A 20,057-nucleotide genomic window follows, 5' to 3' on the forward strand; every position below is an offset into this window, starting at 1 on the left:
TTCTGAGTTGCAAAGAACAAAAAATATTTTTTTAAGTTGAAGAATTATCTTTACCCTGAGGTGCTGTGTGAGATCCAGCTGAAATTATCTCTGAAAACAGGATTTCAGTGAGGGGAATTGACATATATTAGGGACAGTGGTAGACATCACACTGTAAAGTGGCTATTTACATTACACATTTCTTTTCTTTTTTCATTGCACAATTACACATATGTACATCCTATTACACATATTAAAAATGTAAGGCACAGGGAGATGAAGTGATTTACCTAGAATGACAGAATGTTGGTCGAGGGCTGATGTTGGGATTAGAACTCAAATCTCCAGGATCAAGGTCTGCAACCTACTACTAAAACACATCCCCTACCCTGGTCACACCTGCAAAGTTTAAATAGTTACTCACCTATAACAACAGTTCTCCAGCATTGATATTTTTCATAGATTCATGCAAAGATTATCCTTGGTTGATTCTTCCAAGCATGAGATGCTATGAAAGATCAAGTGATGGCATGGAACCCGTATACAAGGGTTGCTTGTCAACCAGAGCCGTAGCATTTACTTCAGCTTCTTGTAGGAAAGAAGATCTGGTGGTCTTCTTTAGGGTGTATCAGGGGTGTACTGGTGGCACAGTACTTTGTGGCTATTCACGGGTGCCGAATCCATCAATGTCAGGCTAAATCTTATGCTTGGCCACGAATTCAGGATCCAAGTACAGGACGCAGTGGGACTCAGTGGCTATAAACTATTTTAATAATTTCTTTAAATGAAATATGCAAATGAGCTTGTTTCAGGTGTGGCGTGGTCCAATCATGCCAGTCATGCAGGTGTAAATCACAACTATAACAGGAGTAAGGCAGAGCTACTTATAAAACAAAGCATTGTGAATCAGGAACAAGATCTGAATGTTTGAAAGTAGAGAGGGCGGAAAGCCCATAGACATGTTGGGCAACGGAGAGGGTGACCACCCCAAGTGGGGAAGAGAAGATTACCTTACCGTGCCAGCTGCATCCATCTCCTCCTCCTTCGTTCTAAACATCTCGGTGTCATCTCTTTCAAACTCCACCTGGCAACGGTTCAGCAGCACCTCGCGGAAGTTCACCGTTTTTGCAGGATTTTCTGCGGCAGGGACAGTCAGCTAGAAACAATAAACACCACACCATCATGAAATGAAGCCTGCTAATAGGCACGTGGCTTAACAATCTCATCGCTTAATCATACACATTTCTGAAAGAAAGATTGTGGAATGATGCTGATTTGTTCTTGAGGTACTACAAGCATCAATGCTATGACCTACCGACCTCAAAGAAATTTACACTCTTAGTTAGTGTCTCTTTGATTAACTTTGGGCGACTTGTGCAGTGGAACAAATGACAGTCACAGTCGACTGCATTCAGTTTCTGATAATGACAAGCCATTCCAAACCAGTGCCTTGGCAACAGACAGATTTCAGAGAGTGTTATGACCGATCAAAACAACCCAATGTACTCTATAGATCTCCTGAAATTCACAAAGGGGCACATGCATCAAGCTATTTACCGGTCACAAAGGGGCCGATTCGCAGAATCGGCCCCTTTGCAACCGGGAAATAGCCTTTTGGGATGCATCAACCCCAAAGGCATTCACAAAATAGGTAATCGTAATTTTTGAGATTACCTACTTTGCAAATGCAGTTAGGGAATCACAATTTGCGATTCTCTAAATCCAATGCAAGAAGCATTCTCAGAATGCGACTTTGCATTAAGGAATCGCACATTACCATCTTTTTCAAGTTGATAGTAATTTGCAATTCCTTAGAAAAATGCACAAAATTGCATCTTTTCAAGTGCCATGTGGCGCATACACATGCCCTTAGGCCGTGTGTGCGCCACATGTGCACACATACCATTTTTGGGGGTGCATCAGGCTGGCCTTTTGGCCACCTAGCACCCTTGAAATTGCAGTCACAATTTTCGATTACCTATTTGGTAATCGCAATTTGCGAATGCTGTCCCATTCATTCCTATGGGCCTCAAGGCCCAACGGAATGAATGGGAAGGCATTCCCTAATAGCGAATCACAATTTGTGATTTATTTTGCGATTCCTACATGATTAAGGATTTGCGTTTCCTAAATAGCGATTCCTTAAAAATTGCTATTAAGGAATCGCAATTCCTTAGGTTGATGCATGTGCGCCAAATGGTAATTGGGCAGAACAACTGTGACACCAGCAGTTCAATACTAAGGACTTAGGGGCATATTTAGTACCCCCTTGCGCCGCTGTAGTGTCACTTTTTCTGACGCTCTGGCGGGGTAAACCTTGAAATCATATCTATTAGGTCACACATAGCGACTTTGCATGGCTTTGAATGGCCTCACAGATATGGAGCAAGGCAAAGCAACGGAAGTTGCTGTGTTGCCTTACTCTGCGCTAGGGAGGTGCTCCATGGGCGTTGCAGTTGGTGTTTCCAATAAACAACCACAGATTTTGACAATTCCCCATAACGAGGAGAAATAACTTTATTTCTCCTCATTTTTTTCCTCTTTCCGTGTGTGCTGCATACTGCAGCACACATACATAGAAAGAGGCAAAAGCCTCCTAGGGTTGTTTTTGAGCAGGAAGATACCCCTTCCTGAACCAAAACAATCCATCCAACAACACAGGCACCCTTGCACCATGGTACAAGGGTGCCTGCGTTGGCGCTAGGCTGCCGAAAAGGCATCCGCCCTGGGGGAAATGACAGGAATGCACCTTATTAGATAAATACGGTGCATTCCTGCCCTTTTACTTTGACGTAGGGCAAGGTGACTTTGAGGCACTACCTTACACCAAAACCCTGTAAATGAGGTAATCCTTGGGGATAGATTAAGAATAGAATGAAATTACAGAAATGACAAAGAAGAAAGTGTTTCTCAATTCATTTAAATTCAAATGTTGCTATTAGCAGGATGCTGCATTACCTAATTATACCCATCGTACCCCTTATCAAAGATTGGAATGCAAACATATCCCCTCATAAGATAGTGGTTCACCAACCTATTCTGGTCAAAACATGGTAGGCAAGGTTATCCCCTATCAGAACATAGCATGCAAATGTATCCACCGTCAGGCAATGCAACTCAAATTAATCCTCCAATCAAAGAGTTACATGCAAGTTTGTCATCCCATCAAAATGTAGGAAATAACTGGCTAGCCTATCAGAGGGCACCACATAAAATAACGCCGAGTCAGAGTGTGACCATCAACTCATTTGGAAGGATAACAAATTTCTCTATGAAAGCGCAGTACGTACATTTATTCTGTATTAGAGCCTCCCATAAACTTCTTCCGCCAGCACAGAGCAATAGACTACTTATTGTCAATTAGTAAACACCATGGGACCTCATTCCTCATTCCCCCATCAACCTGCAGCATGTGAATTCATCCTCATCTGAATATAGCATGTGAGCTTATCTCATTCAGAGAGTACCACATGAATTTATCCTTGCACAATGGCACGTGAATTAAATATCATCCGGTAGCAGACAAATACATGCCCCTTGCAGACAACGGCACATCGAAATACCCCTATTAGAGAGATGTTTCAACATGTTCATTTTGGACAGTAGCACATCAAAAATTCCCAGCACATAAACTTACCCCCATCAGGCAGCGGCACATCTTTGCATACACAGCCGATAAATTTGGCTGAGAGACGACCTTCTCAATGATCAAGTCAACGACCCCCTTCAGCTGATCCTCTGATTCGATAGGAAGAGAACAGACCTCCTTAATCAGCTGCTTGAACGTGTGTGGGGTCAACCTGCTGAGAATATTGTCCATCCCATCGAGGAGATCCTGTCAAGAATTGAACGAAATATTGATAAATGGATTGTTTTCGCATCTCAGCCAATCGTGTCCCATGTGGCACCCACCTATGTCCACAAGAGCCAGCCAAAAGAAAGCACCTAACATAAGAGTAGTCTTATAACAAAAACAGTGGCTTCATGGCTAAGCATTTACTTCTTACAATAGCAATGTCAACACTGCTTCAATCTGAGAAATCCACACGCTGAGATCTAAACACCTTTATCTGAGGAATAACTGTATGCTGACCCTAAGTTAGATTTTGCTACTATATGCCTGGTATCACCCATGCCCAAAAAGGGCCATAGTACCACTCTTTCCCTTAATTTGCTCAAATTGTAGCTAGTATTACCCTATTTGCCTACTCTTATTACCACTCACGGCCGAACTGCATGGAACAAAAAACTGAGCCGGTGGGCACACATACTCGGAGCTGTAATCAGAAATGATTGGTTGGGAGTATTTGTCACATGTGCTGGTTCTTGCTTGTAACAAGTGTTGAATGCATTGCAATTGACCGACATAATCACTTCTGCTGGAACCTTTCCTGAAATTGAGTGGTCCAAAAAAATCATTCCATTCTTAGCACCCTAGAACTGTATACAAAATTAAATTTTTTAGCATGTCACTCCAAGGTATGGACACTTTCCTCAAACCAACATGTCTCTGGTAGACCACCAAGGTCTAGTCTCTCGCAAACAAGACATACAAGGTCTTGTCTCTAACACACATTCTCATAGCAATAATTCAGAGGGTCTGGACAGGGTCTGGCTACAAAGGGGGTTATTACACTCTGTATCCTGGCTGCTGTTAATGCTGTACACAGTCTCCTAGACCAAAACATCCTAAGCACAAAGAACACAAGACACTACACACCACCTAGGTAAACAAGCATTGGCATAGCCAATAGGTCTCGCCTTTGGGACCTTATAAGTGTTTAGCCATGCAATAGTTGCATAAGTAAATACTTATAAGGTCCCAAAAGCGAGACCTATTGGCTATGCAAAGCGGCCGCGAAAGTGATCGTGATGCGATCAAACATCAAAGCGGCCGCTAAAGTGAAAGTAATCGCGGCCGCTTTGATGTTCTCAGTGGCCGCGCGACTCACTGAGAACATCAAAGCGGCCGCGAAATGATCACGCAGGCTGCCAAATGGTGCGCGCGCCCGGCGCACATGCACTGTATTTGGAGGCCTGAAAGCACTAGTTTGCACTTTCAAATCCCCCATTTACTAAAGCACTCGCCAGAGCAGCGCTAAAGCGCTGGCTCAGGCGAGACCTAAAAAGGACCACACTTGTGGAGGACTGTGCATAATTTACTTGACAACGATCAGCAGACTTTCCTCCCAGGGGTACAGGTGAGAAGGCCTGTACTCGCCTTCTACCAACCATCTGCCCCCAATCACAAGTCACCTTAGACTTTACTGTTATATATCATGCAAAATCACGGTGAACATTTAATATGCTTGCAGGCTTGCAGATGGCCAAGTACACTGGTAGGAGGAAACAAAGCAGGTTAGAAAAAAGTCAAATGGGGCAGGTCGTCCCAACTTTCCTAAGGTGTGACGCGACTTCGGCCTCTACAAGCATCCTTTAAAACTATTGTCATCATGAGTTCTTCTTGAATGGTAGCAGTTTTACGGTCGGCAGTTCTCAGTTCACATACTTACCCTACAACTGCTATTGAATCAGAGGATAGGAGATCTCTCCTCTTTACTGCCTACAGCTCTTGTAGAAATGCAGCTTTCCATGTTGTGGCGAACCGGAGGACTATTCTGCATTTTGAGGTGACCAGTCACTGTACATAGCTCCTCGAAAAGTCGCCGGTATTGATCGCCACGTCACCAAACTTGTCGTTCACTTAAGTGCTGAATCAGAGGACTAAGAGAAAGGCTCCTACTTCCACTAGTTGCCACTCCTGCAAACAGCTCCATTTTGCAGACATCTCCCTGTGTAATTACAATCTGGTGATGAACTGCGCAACTGTGGGCAAATACCAGACTGACTATGTTCAGCCCTTCTTATCTTATCTGCAGGTCATGCTCTATAGACAGAAGAGAGATGACCCCAAGGGTTAAGATTTCCTCTCCTCTCTATTTCCCATATTTCCTCTTTGCTTTCCATCTCTAAACTTCTTTGGGTTAACAAGTTAACAAGACTGATATCTCCTCCTCAACTGGTTGACTTAGGGTTTCACTTTTCGCTGATTTCTGTATTTTTGGAGGGTGCAAATGTTGAAACATGTATAACTTCAACTTTCTTGTGCACCGGTAAACACTGATCCTGATGTTAGCCCCGATGAAGTACTATTTTTGTGTCTCAATTATTGTCATTCCGGGGATGTTGATTGCTATATCCGTTTCCTTATGTCCTACTGATCTGGTCCCTTGCCTCTGCCCTTATTTGCTTTTGATGGCTGTGGGATGCAGAATCTTCTTCTTCCCCTTTGTTGTCCTGACTCTCCATCACCTCTTCCTCTGCTGTGTGCTCTCCTGCATCTTCTCTCTCTTGTGTCCATACATATACCAACGTCATTCCCTTCAAAAATCAAGTCTTAAAGCTGGGCACAGGCAATCGCCACGAATCACTGTCCATTTACCACCCGGAGCTGTGACTGGGGTCTTGGGCTGAGAGGGGCCCCTGTAACATCACTTCCCATCCCATTGCTCCTTATTGGCCAATGGCCAGGCTACGCAGTGACACCCACGGCTTTTGTAGAACCTTTGCCATGTTTGGAAGTTACCATGGAGATACTGAACTTCTTTTAGAAATACTGCTTATGGCAGGGCTTTTATTTAAAGTTTCATAGCCTCGCTACTGTAATCTCAGGAGTGGAAGTGGAAGTGGAACCGATCATGAAATTTAAAAACACCCAAAAACACAGCAAAGAATTACTCCTTGTGCCCTTAGTAGCACCCCCTTCTCTTGAAGGCAGCGCTGGACATCCTGATGATGTACAGTGCTGCACACAAATTAGTGATATTTACAAGGTCCAGCTTGAAATAAGTTTCCAAAACCTATGTCAAGACGCTGCTGGGCCTCACTAACCCAGAGAGTTTGTGTAATGTTGATAGCTGCGTGCTGTGGCCCCGCTGGAAGGACTAAGCGGCTCCCCATCGTACTTGAGTGCTGACGCTGCCTTCCTTTGTGGGTTTCTTGCTCTTGATGGCTGGCCTCTGGGCATTGTCTGCCTTGCACTGTTTCACATCTTTACCCAGAGAACCAGCAGCAATGTTCTTCTGCAGATTCTTCTTCTCACCTTGCGGAGATGTTTTGGTATCCGGGATGGGTGGCTTTGAAAACATGGGGCAAGAGGAGTTTTCACGTATACGAATAGAACCTCAAATTCCACATCAATTTCAGTGCAACAAGGATCAGAAAAGAATCCCTGGCATTTGTGGAGTCCAGGATTCATCTCCCCTTTTCAGGTCATCCTTACTTTTCATATTCATACAAATCCACGTTCACCTCTAATTCCATCATTTGGACTTGATACTTATTTCTCAGCTGACAACACAGATTTTTGTTTAGATAAATAACATGTTTCTTCTACAGCATTCGATCTTTCATAGATTCACATGTTTGAATCAGAGTACCGAGCAATATTTCCAAATTACATAAATCTGTAAATATTATAAAAGGAGAAAAATAATCGGTTCATACGAAAAATCCTTTAGCAGAGGTTGGAGGGTGTCACGCGCAACATTGAACTTTTTTTTTTTTTTATTGCTCAATGGCTCAACTTACATAAAGAGATGGCGAATAATGGCTTGCCTCACTGCAGCGTCATTGTAAACTGTAGAGTCGCAAGAGTTGTGTTGAGTAAAAGTATGAATGCTCTTCCATGTAGCAAATCAGCGACAGAGGAACACCTACAAATAATGCTGCAGGAGTGGCCATAGACTTTGTGGAATGAGCCCTTATGGTTGCTTGTGGAGGGCGTCCTGCTTTTAGATGACTGTAGACTCTGGTTGCAGAAACCCATCTTGTCAGGAGTTGATAAGACTTTCTAAAACTGACTTCGATTAATATAGAAAATAGGAGGTGCGTGAGCAGCGCACTTGCCTGACTGAGAGGGGAGACACCGGGGCCTGCCCTGGCCTGCCGCTGTGATCCCCAAAGTAAAATCCGAGCCCCGCGGCCTTGTCAGGACTGACTGGGAGGGAGCCGCGGCGCCCCCTCCAGAGTGGTGATCGGTGGCACCCCCTCCCCCCCGGCGGCACTGAAGCTGCATAACGACAGATGCGGGCGAGCGGTGGCTCGGGCACGCCGGAAGAGGTGAGGCTGGGGCCTTGTGTGGCCTGACTGGCGCTGATCCCTCCCTCCCGCACGAGGGCCGACGCTGAGACACAGGAGGCGGATTGGGTACGCGGGGTCCCGGCGTGAGTGGAGCGCGACCCCGGGGAGCAGTGTAGCTGAGACTGCGGCTGGGCATCCGCAAAGCAGGGTCGCGGCGCAGAGAAGGCCGCCCACACACGCATCGGGCTGAGCCAGAAGATGAGAGGTGAGGGGGCCCGGTGCTGCGGCCGCTGGACGGCGTGCAGCCCCTGGGGGGACTCAGTACGAGGCGGGAAGAGGGGGAATCTGGTGGGAACACCCGCAGACACCGCAGGGACACCCCTCGCCGTCGAAAACGCCCTGGTCCAGCTTGGTGCGGGACCATTAGTGGGGGGTGCCATGCTTAAAAACACAGGCCAGGCCTCATGGACCCATGGCACGGTGACACACGGGTGGTGCGAACACAACCATAGGTTTATGAAAGAGCATCTCCCTCCTCCAAAACGTTTGCACCACAGTGATCCCCCCCCCCCCCCCGCTCCCCATGTGACCCCCTCAGGAACTGCTCATCTACACTGCCATAACAGAAGCAATTGAGCTTGAAGGAGGACAGCAGCCTCGAGGCCAAGAACTTCAGTGAGTGCCAGCAACTGCCCTGGGTGGGTCCACACATTTGATATTTCATACCAGGCCTGGGAGCACGCGGACTAGTCACTGAACCAGAGCTCAGACCTATTCCCTGACGTACTCAATTATGCTAATATGATAATGGCACCAATGCTTCACAGAAGGCAAGCTAACATGGGGACATAAGGAATCTGAATACAATCGCTTGGGCATCATTGAGGCCCGTGCAGCTGACATATTGCCTCAGGGACCCACAGACCCTGGGTGCAGAGATAATCACTGGTGTGCGGACTCCACACAAACAAGAACTAGTGGGGCCACATACCTTGGCACTGTCAATCGCTTGGATTGTGACGGGGGGGGGGGCCTCAGTCAAACAGCTGCAGCAAACCACGCAGACGGCGAAGATACCCTAGGAATGTAGGGTTGCAGTGAGTGCCCAACAGCCCAGATAAGAACCACATCATGGGCAAGGACAGGCCACAGAGAGGGGTGCAACAGATGAAAATGTATCACTACCCAGCGCAGGAGGGGGCATCGAGACCAGATCCCCCACGTGGGGCACCACTGGAGGACGACACCATACAGCCGGAACCAGAGCCACATTTCGGGTGGGGCTGATAAAAGTTTTGGGGGGGCTAATTCTTCCAGTCATAGGCAGAGTGGAGATGCAGGGGCTCTAAGGAGGGGTGAAAAGATCAACAAAGCCTCGTTAACAAGTGAATGGTCTTTTAGAGACCTGTGAAGTACTCGGTGCGGCTGGCTGCTCAAAAACTGTCTTTGTGTCAGCCTGTGAAGCTGTCTCAGACCCGGCTGACACACATGACGGGGGGGGGGGGGGGGGGGGGGGGAGGGCTGAAACCCGTTGAGTCCAATGGGCATTGCGCGTCTGGCCGGAACCCACTGGAGCCCAACTCCTCGCAGCCATAGAGGCCTTCAGCTCCGCTGTTCAGGCAAAAATAGGCTCAATGTCACTGGATGTTGGACTGCTGCGGACTGACCTCCACACTGTTGCGGAACGCTCCTTAGCCACAGAAGTGTTAGTGAGCTACAAAACGAAGTCTCTACATTAAAGGCAACACTCACAGACCTATCTCTCGAAACAGTAGCCCTAGAATGCCGGGCCGAAGATGCAGAGAGGCGCTCCCGAAGGTGCAACCTGCGTTTTGTGGGATTCCCGGAGGGTGCAGATGGAAAAAATCCAGAACTCTTTTTAGAATGGTGGATCAAGGAGGCACTTCTCAAAGCGGAACTCTCTGCGATATTCGTAATTGAGCGGGTGCACCGAGCGCTGATGGCACCACCACCACCGGGTGCCCAGCCCAGGACCCTGATAGCAAAGATCTTAAATTATAGAGACTGGGACTGCATCCTTAAGGCCGCTAGGCGCGAAGGAGATCCAGCCTTTGGAAATCAGGTAATTCGTATATTCCGAGATTACACCCGTTTGGTGCAGCAGCAGAGAGCATCTTTCAGTAGAGTGAAACAGAAGCAGCGGGCCATGAACATCCAGTACATGCTCCGCTACCCCATGAGGCTGAAGGTTCTCCACGAGGATCTGGCCCATTTCTTTATAACCCTGGAAGCTGCTTTGGATTGGCTGGAGGTTCATGGGGACGAAAGGACAATCTACCAGGGGAGAGCGGCGCGGGGGTCCACAAATGCCACTAAGATGGGAAAAAACAACAGCTGTAACTGAAGCTCCAGAAAAGTCTCGCAATCAACACAATGAGTGGTAGTATGCAGGGACGGATCGTTAGAATTAGTGAGGACGGACTCTGGCAGTGCAGACAGGTCGTCTCCCAGAATCGACCGTTCAACACAACAAGCCAAACGAGAGGCAGCAAAGGCCTTAGTGGAAGTAGTAACAGCCTCAAGCTCCAAAGCCAGCATGGGGGATGTAGTAGAATACACTTCAATAGCTGGAGGACCCTTGATTTGGGCACAGACCGGGGAAACACATATGGGAGGTTGAATAGGATACAGAACTGGAGAACACGTGGCATCATCAGCCGGACTCCCACTCTGGATGGTCACTGCACCACGGTGGGGCCTACCCGCCTCACCTGAAGAGTGGATGGACTGAGATGGGCTACACCATCAGACGGACGGACAACTTCCCTTCCCCCCAACTCACGCTCTAATTCTTTTCTGTGCTGCTGTTTTCTTTTCTATATTCTGATTTCAGTTTTTCTCTATTATTGCCCTGCAGATCTGTACATCCTCCACTCTCTGGATGCAAATTTGGTGCAAAAGTGGGAGTGTCCTGGAACGATAGTGGTATGCGTGGGTGTCAGTGGGGACCGTGGTTGGGGAGGGCGCAACTGACAGACGTGTAGTAAGTCCGAGAAGTGCACTGTCCCTGACTCGGCAGAAGACATATTATGGATGGTTGTAAATTAAATGTATGTAGGTACGATGAGACTCATGATTCATACTATGTGTGTGTGTGTCGTGGATTATGCTATTTGGTTTATGTGGCAGGAGCGATGATGATTATATTTTTGTGAAATTCAGGGGATGGGGTGGGGGGGTGTAGGATTGGGGAATACAAGGGAATGCACGCTTTGTTGATGGAGTTTCTATCCGGGGGGTGGGTTGTTACAAAAACGTTCAATTTGCAATTGTTACTGGCAGCGATGGTGGCTGAACACTGACCATATATACATTGGGCAGGGCGGACACAGACTGGGAGAAATGAGGCAGTATAAAATCATTACATGGAATGTGAGGGGGTTTAACTCGTTTGTGAAACGCTATAGAATACAAACATACTTAAGACGACAGGGCACTCATGTTGCGATTCTGCAAGAGACACACCTATTAGACACCGAAATACAGAAGCTCCACAAGAATTGGAGAGGACAGTTATTTGCATCCACCTATTCCCGTATGCTAGGGGTGTGGCAATCTGGGTGGCTCCACAGGTCCTATTTAAACTACGGAAGTACGAGGCAGATGTGAAAGGTAGATATGTGCTTGTGCATGGTGAGCTTGATGGAGCGGAGGTGTGCCTGATGAACATCGATGCTCCAAACATAGATGATGGTGACTTCTTCAGCGCCATAGAAAAGCTATTCCTCCCCTACATTGGGATGCCACTAATATGGGCAGGGGATTTTAATTGCGTATTGGATGGCGCGCTAGACAGGCACCCACCAAAACACCATAGTAAACCCCACATGTCGACTGATTTAAGAGACGTGATGAGCCAACTACACTGTATGGACATTTGGCGTGAAACACACGCGGGTGAACGGGGTTACACTGTTACACACCAGCGCGCAAGGTTTCTAGTAGGCTCAATCGTTTCCTATTTTCTCGGGAGGCATGCAGAGCTGTATCACAAACCAAACTGCTTGGCTGTTTTCTGTCAGACCATGCCCCGGTAATGTTGGAGTGGGGACCAGAGCGACTTAGACCGAGGGTCCCATTGTGGCGCTTGCGACCAGATACTTTGCGTGACTTGATATTCCGAGAGGAACTCAGGGAGGGCGTTAGAGGTTACCTAGGCATCAATTGGCTGACCACAAACTATAGAGGTGTGGAATGGGACACGCTTAAAGTGGTCACCCGCGGGGAATGCCTGTCTAGAGTGGGGGTACAAGGAGGCGACTTGAACAAGAATTGACAACTGCGGAGGAAAGCCTGACCAGACTCCAACATTGGAAGCAGACATCAGAACCAGACTGCGATTCTCTCCTCCAAGCACAGAGAGGGGTTGGGTAGATATGGGACAGGTTAGATTGCCTGGTCAGGCACAAGTATCACCAGTTGCTCCACAGGGAAGGTGAAAGATTCGGGAAGTAATTGGCTTGGTTACTGAAGCGGGAGCGTCCTTCCCCCGCATATACAAACACTAAGGCACCCAGACGGAACCATAGCCACCACACAGGCGGATGTCAATTCTGTGCTGTTCCATCATTTGGCCAAGATATGTGGTCCCAGGGTCCATTACATCTGATGGGGGGGCATGGGGGGAGTACCTGTCGGGTGTCCCCCTCCTTCGCCTCACTGGGGAACAGAGGGAGGGACTAGAGGCAGCACTCCAGGTGGAGGAATTACGGGAGGCACTACAAAGCATGGCCCGCTGTAAATCACCAGGCCCGGATGGAATCCTGATGGAATTCTACCAGACATGCTGATTTGCTACTCCCACGCCTGCTGGAGACTTTACAGGAGGCAAAATAGGCGGGACGTTTGCAGCAATCTATTTGGGAGGCACGGATAGTCATGCTCCCTAATCCTGGCAGAGACGCAAACGACCCAGGCTCGTACAGACCCTTGTCAATGTTGGGGGTGGATACTAAATTACTTGCTAAAGTCTTGGCCATGAGACGGGGCAGGGTGGTAACCTGCCTGGTGCACAAAGACCAATGTGGTTTCATACCGGGGAGAGGAATGCATATGACTATACGACGGTTGTACCATGTCTTACACTCAGCAGCCGATAGTGAACTCCAGGCCGGATAGTCTCCCTAGATATTGAAAAAGCATTTGATAGGTTGCGGTAGGAATATCTATGGGAAGTGCTGAGGAGAACATTGCTATGTACAGTGATCCGCTGGGCAAGTGGAGGTTGAGTAACACCGTCAAGGCCTACGATAAGCTTTAAAAATGTACCAATGCAAGAGATAAGCTGACACTCTGAGGATGTGGAAAGTAATAATTGGTGCTATATGGTATAGCAATGATGTGCTACAACATATATATCACGGATCTGCAATGTGATACTGTGCAATGTCATTAATAAAGACAAGTTTAAGATTAAAAAAAAAGCTCGTCAAAATTTCCATCGTTGACAGATGTGTGTCATTGATGATCCTTCCATCAAAGGGGTTGTCCTCGGCCCTGTTGTCAACTAAGTTGTCACAAAGAGATTGCCGTCTCTGTGACAGATATGATCCAAGCATGTGAATCTATGAAAGATCCAATACTGGAAAATAATGGTTCCTAGCTGAGTAACCAATTATATGACAGCACATGACATAAAGCTATTTTTTTTATAGAATAAATCGCAAAATTGTATTTGTGTTAGATGTGCACCTATCATGTAATGTGTGTTACAGAAGAATTGGCACTGGAAAATCTTTATCTGAAAATAATATCACCCCCACAGATCTCGTCGATACTTTTGTTGTCAAAGACGGTTTGTGTGACGTCAGCGATCCTTCCATCGAAGGGGCTGTCATTGGCACGGTCATCAACAAAGTTGTCGCAGTCGACGATGTCATAGTCAACACTGTCATTATCAAAGCTGTTCTCGGACCTGTTATTATCGTCAGGAGGAAGACATTTTCGTTGGTGTTTTCTTTGTCAAAGGGGTAGTCAACGATCTGTCTGTTGACCGCAGCTTAGATTTCTGCTTATTCTGAGCCTTTACCTTAAATGGACTAGAAGGTTCCGAATAAGTCTTCTAGAGACTTGTCTCTTTCTTTATGTGATGTTCTGAGGTCTGGGATGTAGAAGTGTGTGGTCTAGGGGATGACACTTCAGTTCTTTTGTGCCCTTTTCTCTCCAACTTCCCCGAAGGTTCACTCTGAGGAAAACATTTAGGATAACCTTCTTGGGAATTACTTCTTTTGTGGGTTTTGTCAGTCTTCTTTAAGATTTCCTTTCCAAGTTATGCATTTCACTGGCTTTAATCTTTTGAATTAAAACACAACGGGGGTCCAGCAGGAGCTAGTAGCCAAACCATCTGCGTATCACTTCCTAAATAATACAAACCATAAACACGTACATCTGGTTAAAAAGAAAAGGAAGAAAAATGTGTGTGTATGCAAAACATATTTATTATTTAGGACGAGAACCCTCATCCACCCAAAGGTGACATGCTTCATCATAGCATCCCTCCTCAAACCTGGACAAATGGTACCAGGTGTGGGCTACAAGTCTCTACTGGAGAGAGGAGCTCTTGATGTGGTCTTTTCTTGTAGTATTCCTTAACCATAGAGGAGGAGTTGGTGTGGGTGAGAGAGGTACTGAGTGCTAACGAAATGTAGGTGAAGTGAATTGAAATTACCTCTTTGTAAGCTAATTCTAAATTTTATTCTGATGTCCCCAAGGGATAAAATAACAAGCATTGGCATAGCCAATAGGTCTCGCTTTTGGGACCTTGTAAGTATTTAGTTATGCAGCACAATATCCTTGGTGCAACAACAACTGTTGCAAGGCAAAACACTGATAAGGTCCCAAAGGCGAGACCTATTGGCTATGCCAATGCTTGTTGCTGTTTTTGTGGTACTGCAATATATAGGGATGTTATTTGTCACAGTTTACAGTTTAGATTAGATCATTGATGACACTATTGTTCATAGGATCACGATGTCTCCAGTGACAACTTCTTGCTGCCCAGGTCGTGCCGAGGGGTTCCTTTTCCGGTGGTTCTGCTGTCCTGATCGAGCCGAAGGTCCTGCTGCAGTTGTCTCCTCCCTTTGTGTGTGTGTGGTTGTGTGTGTGGTTGTGAGTGTGGTTGTGTGTGTGGTTGTGTGTGTGGTTGTGTGTGTGTGGTTGGGTGTGGGTGGGTGTGTGTGTGGTTGTGTGTGTGTGTGTTGGGGTTGTGTGTGTGGTTGTGTGTGGTTGTGTGTGTGGTTGTGTGTGTGCTTGTAGTTGTGTGTGTGGTTGGGTGGTTTGGTGTGGTTGTGTGTATGTGGGTGTGTGTGGTTGTGTGTGTGGTTGAGTGTGTGTATGTGTAGTTGTGTGTGTGGTTGGGGTGGTCCCAAAATGATGCTGGTATGAGCCTGACCCTGGGTCATGATGGGGGAGGGGCTGGCGGTCAGGATTTGATTCCTCACAGGGAGGCAGTGCACATACAGTATTAGGATTTTGTACACAACCTTGATCTTTTATTTGGATCATTGTTCGTAGAGCTAGAGGTATGTTGTGAAATGGACTGTTATAGACCAATGCTATGTGATTTTTTCATTTTCATTTGATGCATGTAAAACGTACGTATTTTGATTCGGTGGTACCAACCTTTTTGTGGGCATTTCTCTAATTTACTGACTGTGCTTGAAACGTAATTACCATGTTATGTAGCGGTCTCTCACTAGCGGCATATCACACATTCCTAATATTCCGTACATGCAGCAGCATTTTTCCCTGTGGCTACAGCGCCAGAGACCTTCGGTCTGAACTACATTTTCCTGGATTGCTATAACAAACATATTTTTTATGTAAAGCCGGTTGGTTTTTGCCACGAATACCGATTATCATGATCTACAGCGCCAGAAATGTGTGTACTCACTAGTCAAGGATATATGGATCTTTTAAGTGCATTACTGTACAATTATAGTGTGTTATTTTTGAGAAATGGCCGTACTGGTCCATTAAAGACATAATCGCCATGCCTATGCACCTGTTCTTTAAAGAACAATTGTTAAAAGGTCGTCAAATTGGTGTATTAAAGACTGACATTATTGGTAATAAGTTCCAGCGCTGTACCATTGAGAAGAATGACATTAAATTGTGCCAATGCAGGTTCATTGAAGAGTGACTCTGCTGTTGAGATACGACTGCTGGTTTGCTAAATTATTGCTCAGAATAGTCTGTAAGCGCGAAGGCGGGGGGAGGGGCAGAGGCAGGGAGCAAGCAAGAGGAAAGACGGATGGCGCTGAAGGCTGGCAGTTCACACGTGCACGCTCGCGTGAACGCAAGCTTGTCGCCAGCCAGCAGCACTTTGAAAACTCACCTACTGAAGTCTCTCCGAGCGGCGCATGCGCGCTGACTCAGCGAGACCTAAAAACAGTGAAGGGAAGTTAATAAAAGGATCTCCCCTAGAGAAAAAAGGTCAAAATATTTCTGCCCTATCTTGGACCAATTATTAGGTTCAGGTGCATTCTTCGGGAACATTAATCAAAGTCACTCTATCATCAACAAGTTTATGCATGTGTACAAACTTGTATGCAGGTTGGTGGTGGTCCACCTGATGCACAGGGTGGCCCACAACTTGCTGTTTACGAAATCCCCCCACACACACATTTTTCTTCATTTTCTTTTTAAACAGATGTACCTTTATGTGATTTCCTTCAATCCTTTGAAGCCATAGTAGTAGTCTAGCTTTTCTGACCTTGAGTGTCTTTGAAAAGAAAGTGTGACAGGAGTGTGACAAATCTTGCACTGCTTAGGTGTATGGGAATGGTGCTGACAATAAATACACTCCTTGTGGCAATCTGCAGAAAAAAAGCCTTAGCTTCCCACAGCATCCACAAGGTCTGAAGAGACGTTTTTTTAAATACATTTTTTTCTGCCATGATTCCAGTTAGGAACAGTCACCCAGAGGCGAGGCAGGTTGATGTAGCAGAAAGTAATGGTCAGAATGTGTTGAAAAATTCAAAAATAGGTTTCTCCAAGGAAAAAAAGCCCAGAGCTGAGGGACACTCCCTTCACATGACTTGTGGTAAGAAATCTGAGGTACCGTGGTGACAGGAAGAGTGATGATTTTGAAGAGCCACGGTCTACAGGTAAATAACTTGTTTCTTATCAGGAATCTGATTGGCTAAGTGTTCGGATTTTCGCTTTTGTGGATAGGCTAACAAGGTGACCTATGCAGGCTTTTAAAGCCTAGCTTTGGTACTGCATTTTAATTATGATACCGTGTGACTCCCGCCTCAATAACTGGGATGATTCAGTCATGTGAATCTGTGAAAGATCCAATGCTGGAGAACAATGGTTCCTAGCAAAGTTACCAATTATATGACAACACATGACGTAAAACTATTTTTTCATAGAATCAACCACAAATGCACATTGACTTCAGCAAATAATACTTTTCTTTATTATATCTTTTCATATCATGAAACTATTGTATATTATGTATATATATGTACAATAAACCCATGTTCAGTGCTCATGTGATTAACAGAGAATGAAAACATAGAAGTGTGGATGATACAAAGAAAAGGCAATGGCGCGACAGTAAACTCAGTTTGCTGTTTTGTCGCAGCAAAAGTTTGATGCAATAACTGGCTGTAAATTCACTTCACAGTAAATAGTATTTGTATAGTATGTGTATTTGTATACTATTGTGCCTGTTTCAGACATAGGTATTAATAACAGGAGATCGTTCACACAAACTTTTTGGTGCCCATTATGAATGTGTTATTACCACATTTTCCCAGTTTTGCGCTCACTGCTACTATCAGCTTTAGTGAACGTAAAACAAGAGCGACCACTTTTTCAATTCAACTCCTTATTAGTGCAGTACTGAAAAGGGATCCCAAAAACACACCGTAGCCCATTGCTACTGCTGCAGGACCGCTGAAGGGCAACAGAAGCAGGCACTTCAGTGTTACCTGACAGTTTCCGTGTGAAGCAAGACCATGTGAAAGTGAAGCGTAAACATTAGTTCCACTAAGCAGCCATGTAATAAACTGGCTGAATATATTTTAATCCGCTCAAAGACATCTTACTCAAGTTGACACCAGAACACATCTTTACAAAATAAACCAATTTCACAGAGTCAGCTACGGGTAAACTTCTTTGAAAGAATTGCCCAAAATGATCACACCTTCTTCAGACCAAACTTCTAAAGGGGTTCTCTCATCGATCCACAAAAGGTGATCAAACCCCACGTAACTCTAATTTCTGAGGGCCCTAGTGATTGACACGTGCAGGGTTATCTAATCATAGGATGGTCAGATACTCGGCTGAAGATATGATAGACCCTTTTCAATGATGTGCACAAGGACATCAGATGCCCTCAGATTTAAACTCTGAGAGGGCTTTAATTTGATGAGCAGTAAGCGATCATAACCCTCTTTCCTGATAAGGTCCAGAGTCTGATATGCACAAGAGTGAATTGAATCCTTCAATTGTGTATACTGATCGGGACCGTTGACTGATGAGCACTGGGTGAATTTCCTCCTACCAGAGCTGCGAGAGCCTTTTCTTTGGTATACAAATGCTGATCAGTCCCCTCAGTCACTAACCCTAGAAGGTCCTTTAAGACTTGTACCAAAATACTCCCTCTATGTAATACTGCCCCTATAGTTCTATCTCAATATATCCAATACAAAAATATTGACTTGCAACAATACAGATGGCAAGATACCCACAGACACAATATCATCACGGAAAGCATACACATGGTGATGCACTGCAATAGTAAATAATGTGAGTAAAAGGCACCCAGCAAGTGGTACTTACCTGGTTGCTCATTGGCTTCCGAGGCAAGTCTGCAAATGACGGGGTGAAGTCAGGTTTTCTGTTCATTCCTGCTATTCTGTCAGAATTTAGGGGGTGAGGAAAAGGCAATTTGTGTGACTGCACCTGTTGAGTACATGAATTCTAGAATGAATAAATACTGTCTTAAAAAATGTAAGAATAACAAATGTCAATGCTACAAATCTGGACCAGGGTAGAATTTTATTTTAGTTTCAGCAAGAATTTTTTTTAGATTCGCATTTCTTACTGCATTAAACTATCACCAAGACAAGAGGCACTGCGCAGCAATCACATTAGGCAGTTCTTGAAGCAAAAAATGGTTATAAAGTAAATTGTACAAATAGCGTAACCAGCAGCATCACCATAGTGGGCTTTGATGATGGACCAAAGCTCCACAGTGGCATTCAACACAATCACATAGAGGATAAGCTTAAACCGACAGTGGATCTAGCTTGTACTAAATGCATATTTTTGATGTAAGGCCTGTATGTTGCTGTGTACTGTGTTAATATGGACACACAGACAGCACACAAAGACATACTCATCAACAAATGTATTGATGATAGAGAATGAATGAATGAGCTTATATAGCTCACGCAGCTACTTGGACAGTGTCCTGGCGCTGATCAAACAGGTAAGCTCTCAAAAACTTCAATGTGACCTAAACAGATGAGTTGGTAACCTCTTATGGAAACATCCTTCATTCTGCGTGTCTCTGAGATGAGAAGGTAAGGTTTCCATGCTTTCGTGGCCAGAACCGTAAAAGAGGACCCCCTCTCCTAACCCGCTTAAAGCGAGTGACCACCATCAGCCGAGCGCTCTCATTGGGCAGTATTGCCGCACCCTTGCAGACAAATACTGTGGACCTTCACCATAAAAACCCTGATGTGCTAAAACAAGGGTCTTAAAACAAAATGTTATTTTTGACTGGCAACCAGTGTAACTCTTTTAAATACGAGCAAATGGCGTGAAAGTTTAAATAATAGATGCGCCGCTACGTTCTGCATGACTTGAAGATGCTGAAGAAGTTGATCAGGATAGCCCAGATAGCACACATTGGTGTAATAAGGACGCAAGATGACCACAAGAGTAAGGCGCTTAAATTGAGTGTATTGGATATTTTGACGTGCATCAGTATTGGGGCAATCAACATTCAGGTATATAGC

The 20,057-nt window shown here is 45.5% G+C and overlaps 1 protein-coding gene across 5 annotated transcripts in view; it reads right to left on the reverse strand.

Moving 5' to 3' along the window:
• Window positions 1–20,057, reverse strand: part of LOC146786088 (eukaryotic translation initiation factor 4 gamma 1-like) — a 647,727-nt gene that overhangs the window by 614,762 nt on the left and 12,908 nt on the right. For all 5 annotated transcript variants that reach the window (XM_085635544.1, XM_085635543.1, XM_085635546.1 and 2 more), the window contains exons 2-4: window positions 18,874–18,996; window positions 3,617–3,814; window positions 995–1,135 (exon numbers count right to left, since the gene is read on the reverse strand). In XM_085635544.1, the coding sequence (XP_085491670.1) occupies window positions 995–1,135; window positions 3,617–3,814; window positions 18,874–18,939 (405 nt within the window). In that variant the 5' untranslated portion in view covers window positions 18,940–18,996. The remainder of the gene's footprint in view (window positions 1–994; window positions 1,136–3,616; window positions 3,815–18,873; window positions 18,997–20,057) is intronic.

The sequence above is a fragment of the Triturus cristatus genome, chromosome 11 (genome assembly GCF_964204655.1).
Source record: "Triturus cristatus chromosome 11, aTriCri1.1, whole genome shotgun sequence".
NCBI classification, from domain to species: Eukaryota; Metazoa; Chordata; class Amphibia; order Caudata; family Salamandridae; genus Triturus; species Triturus cristatus.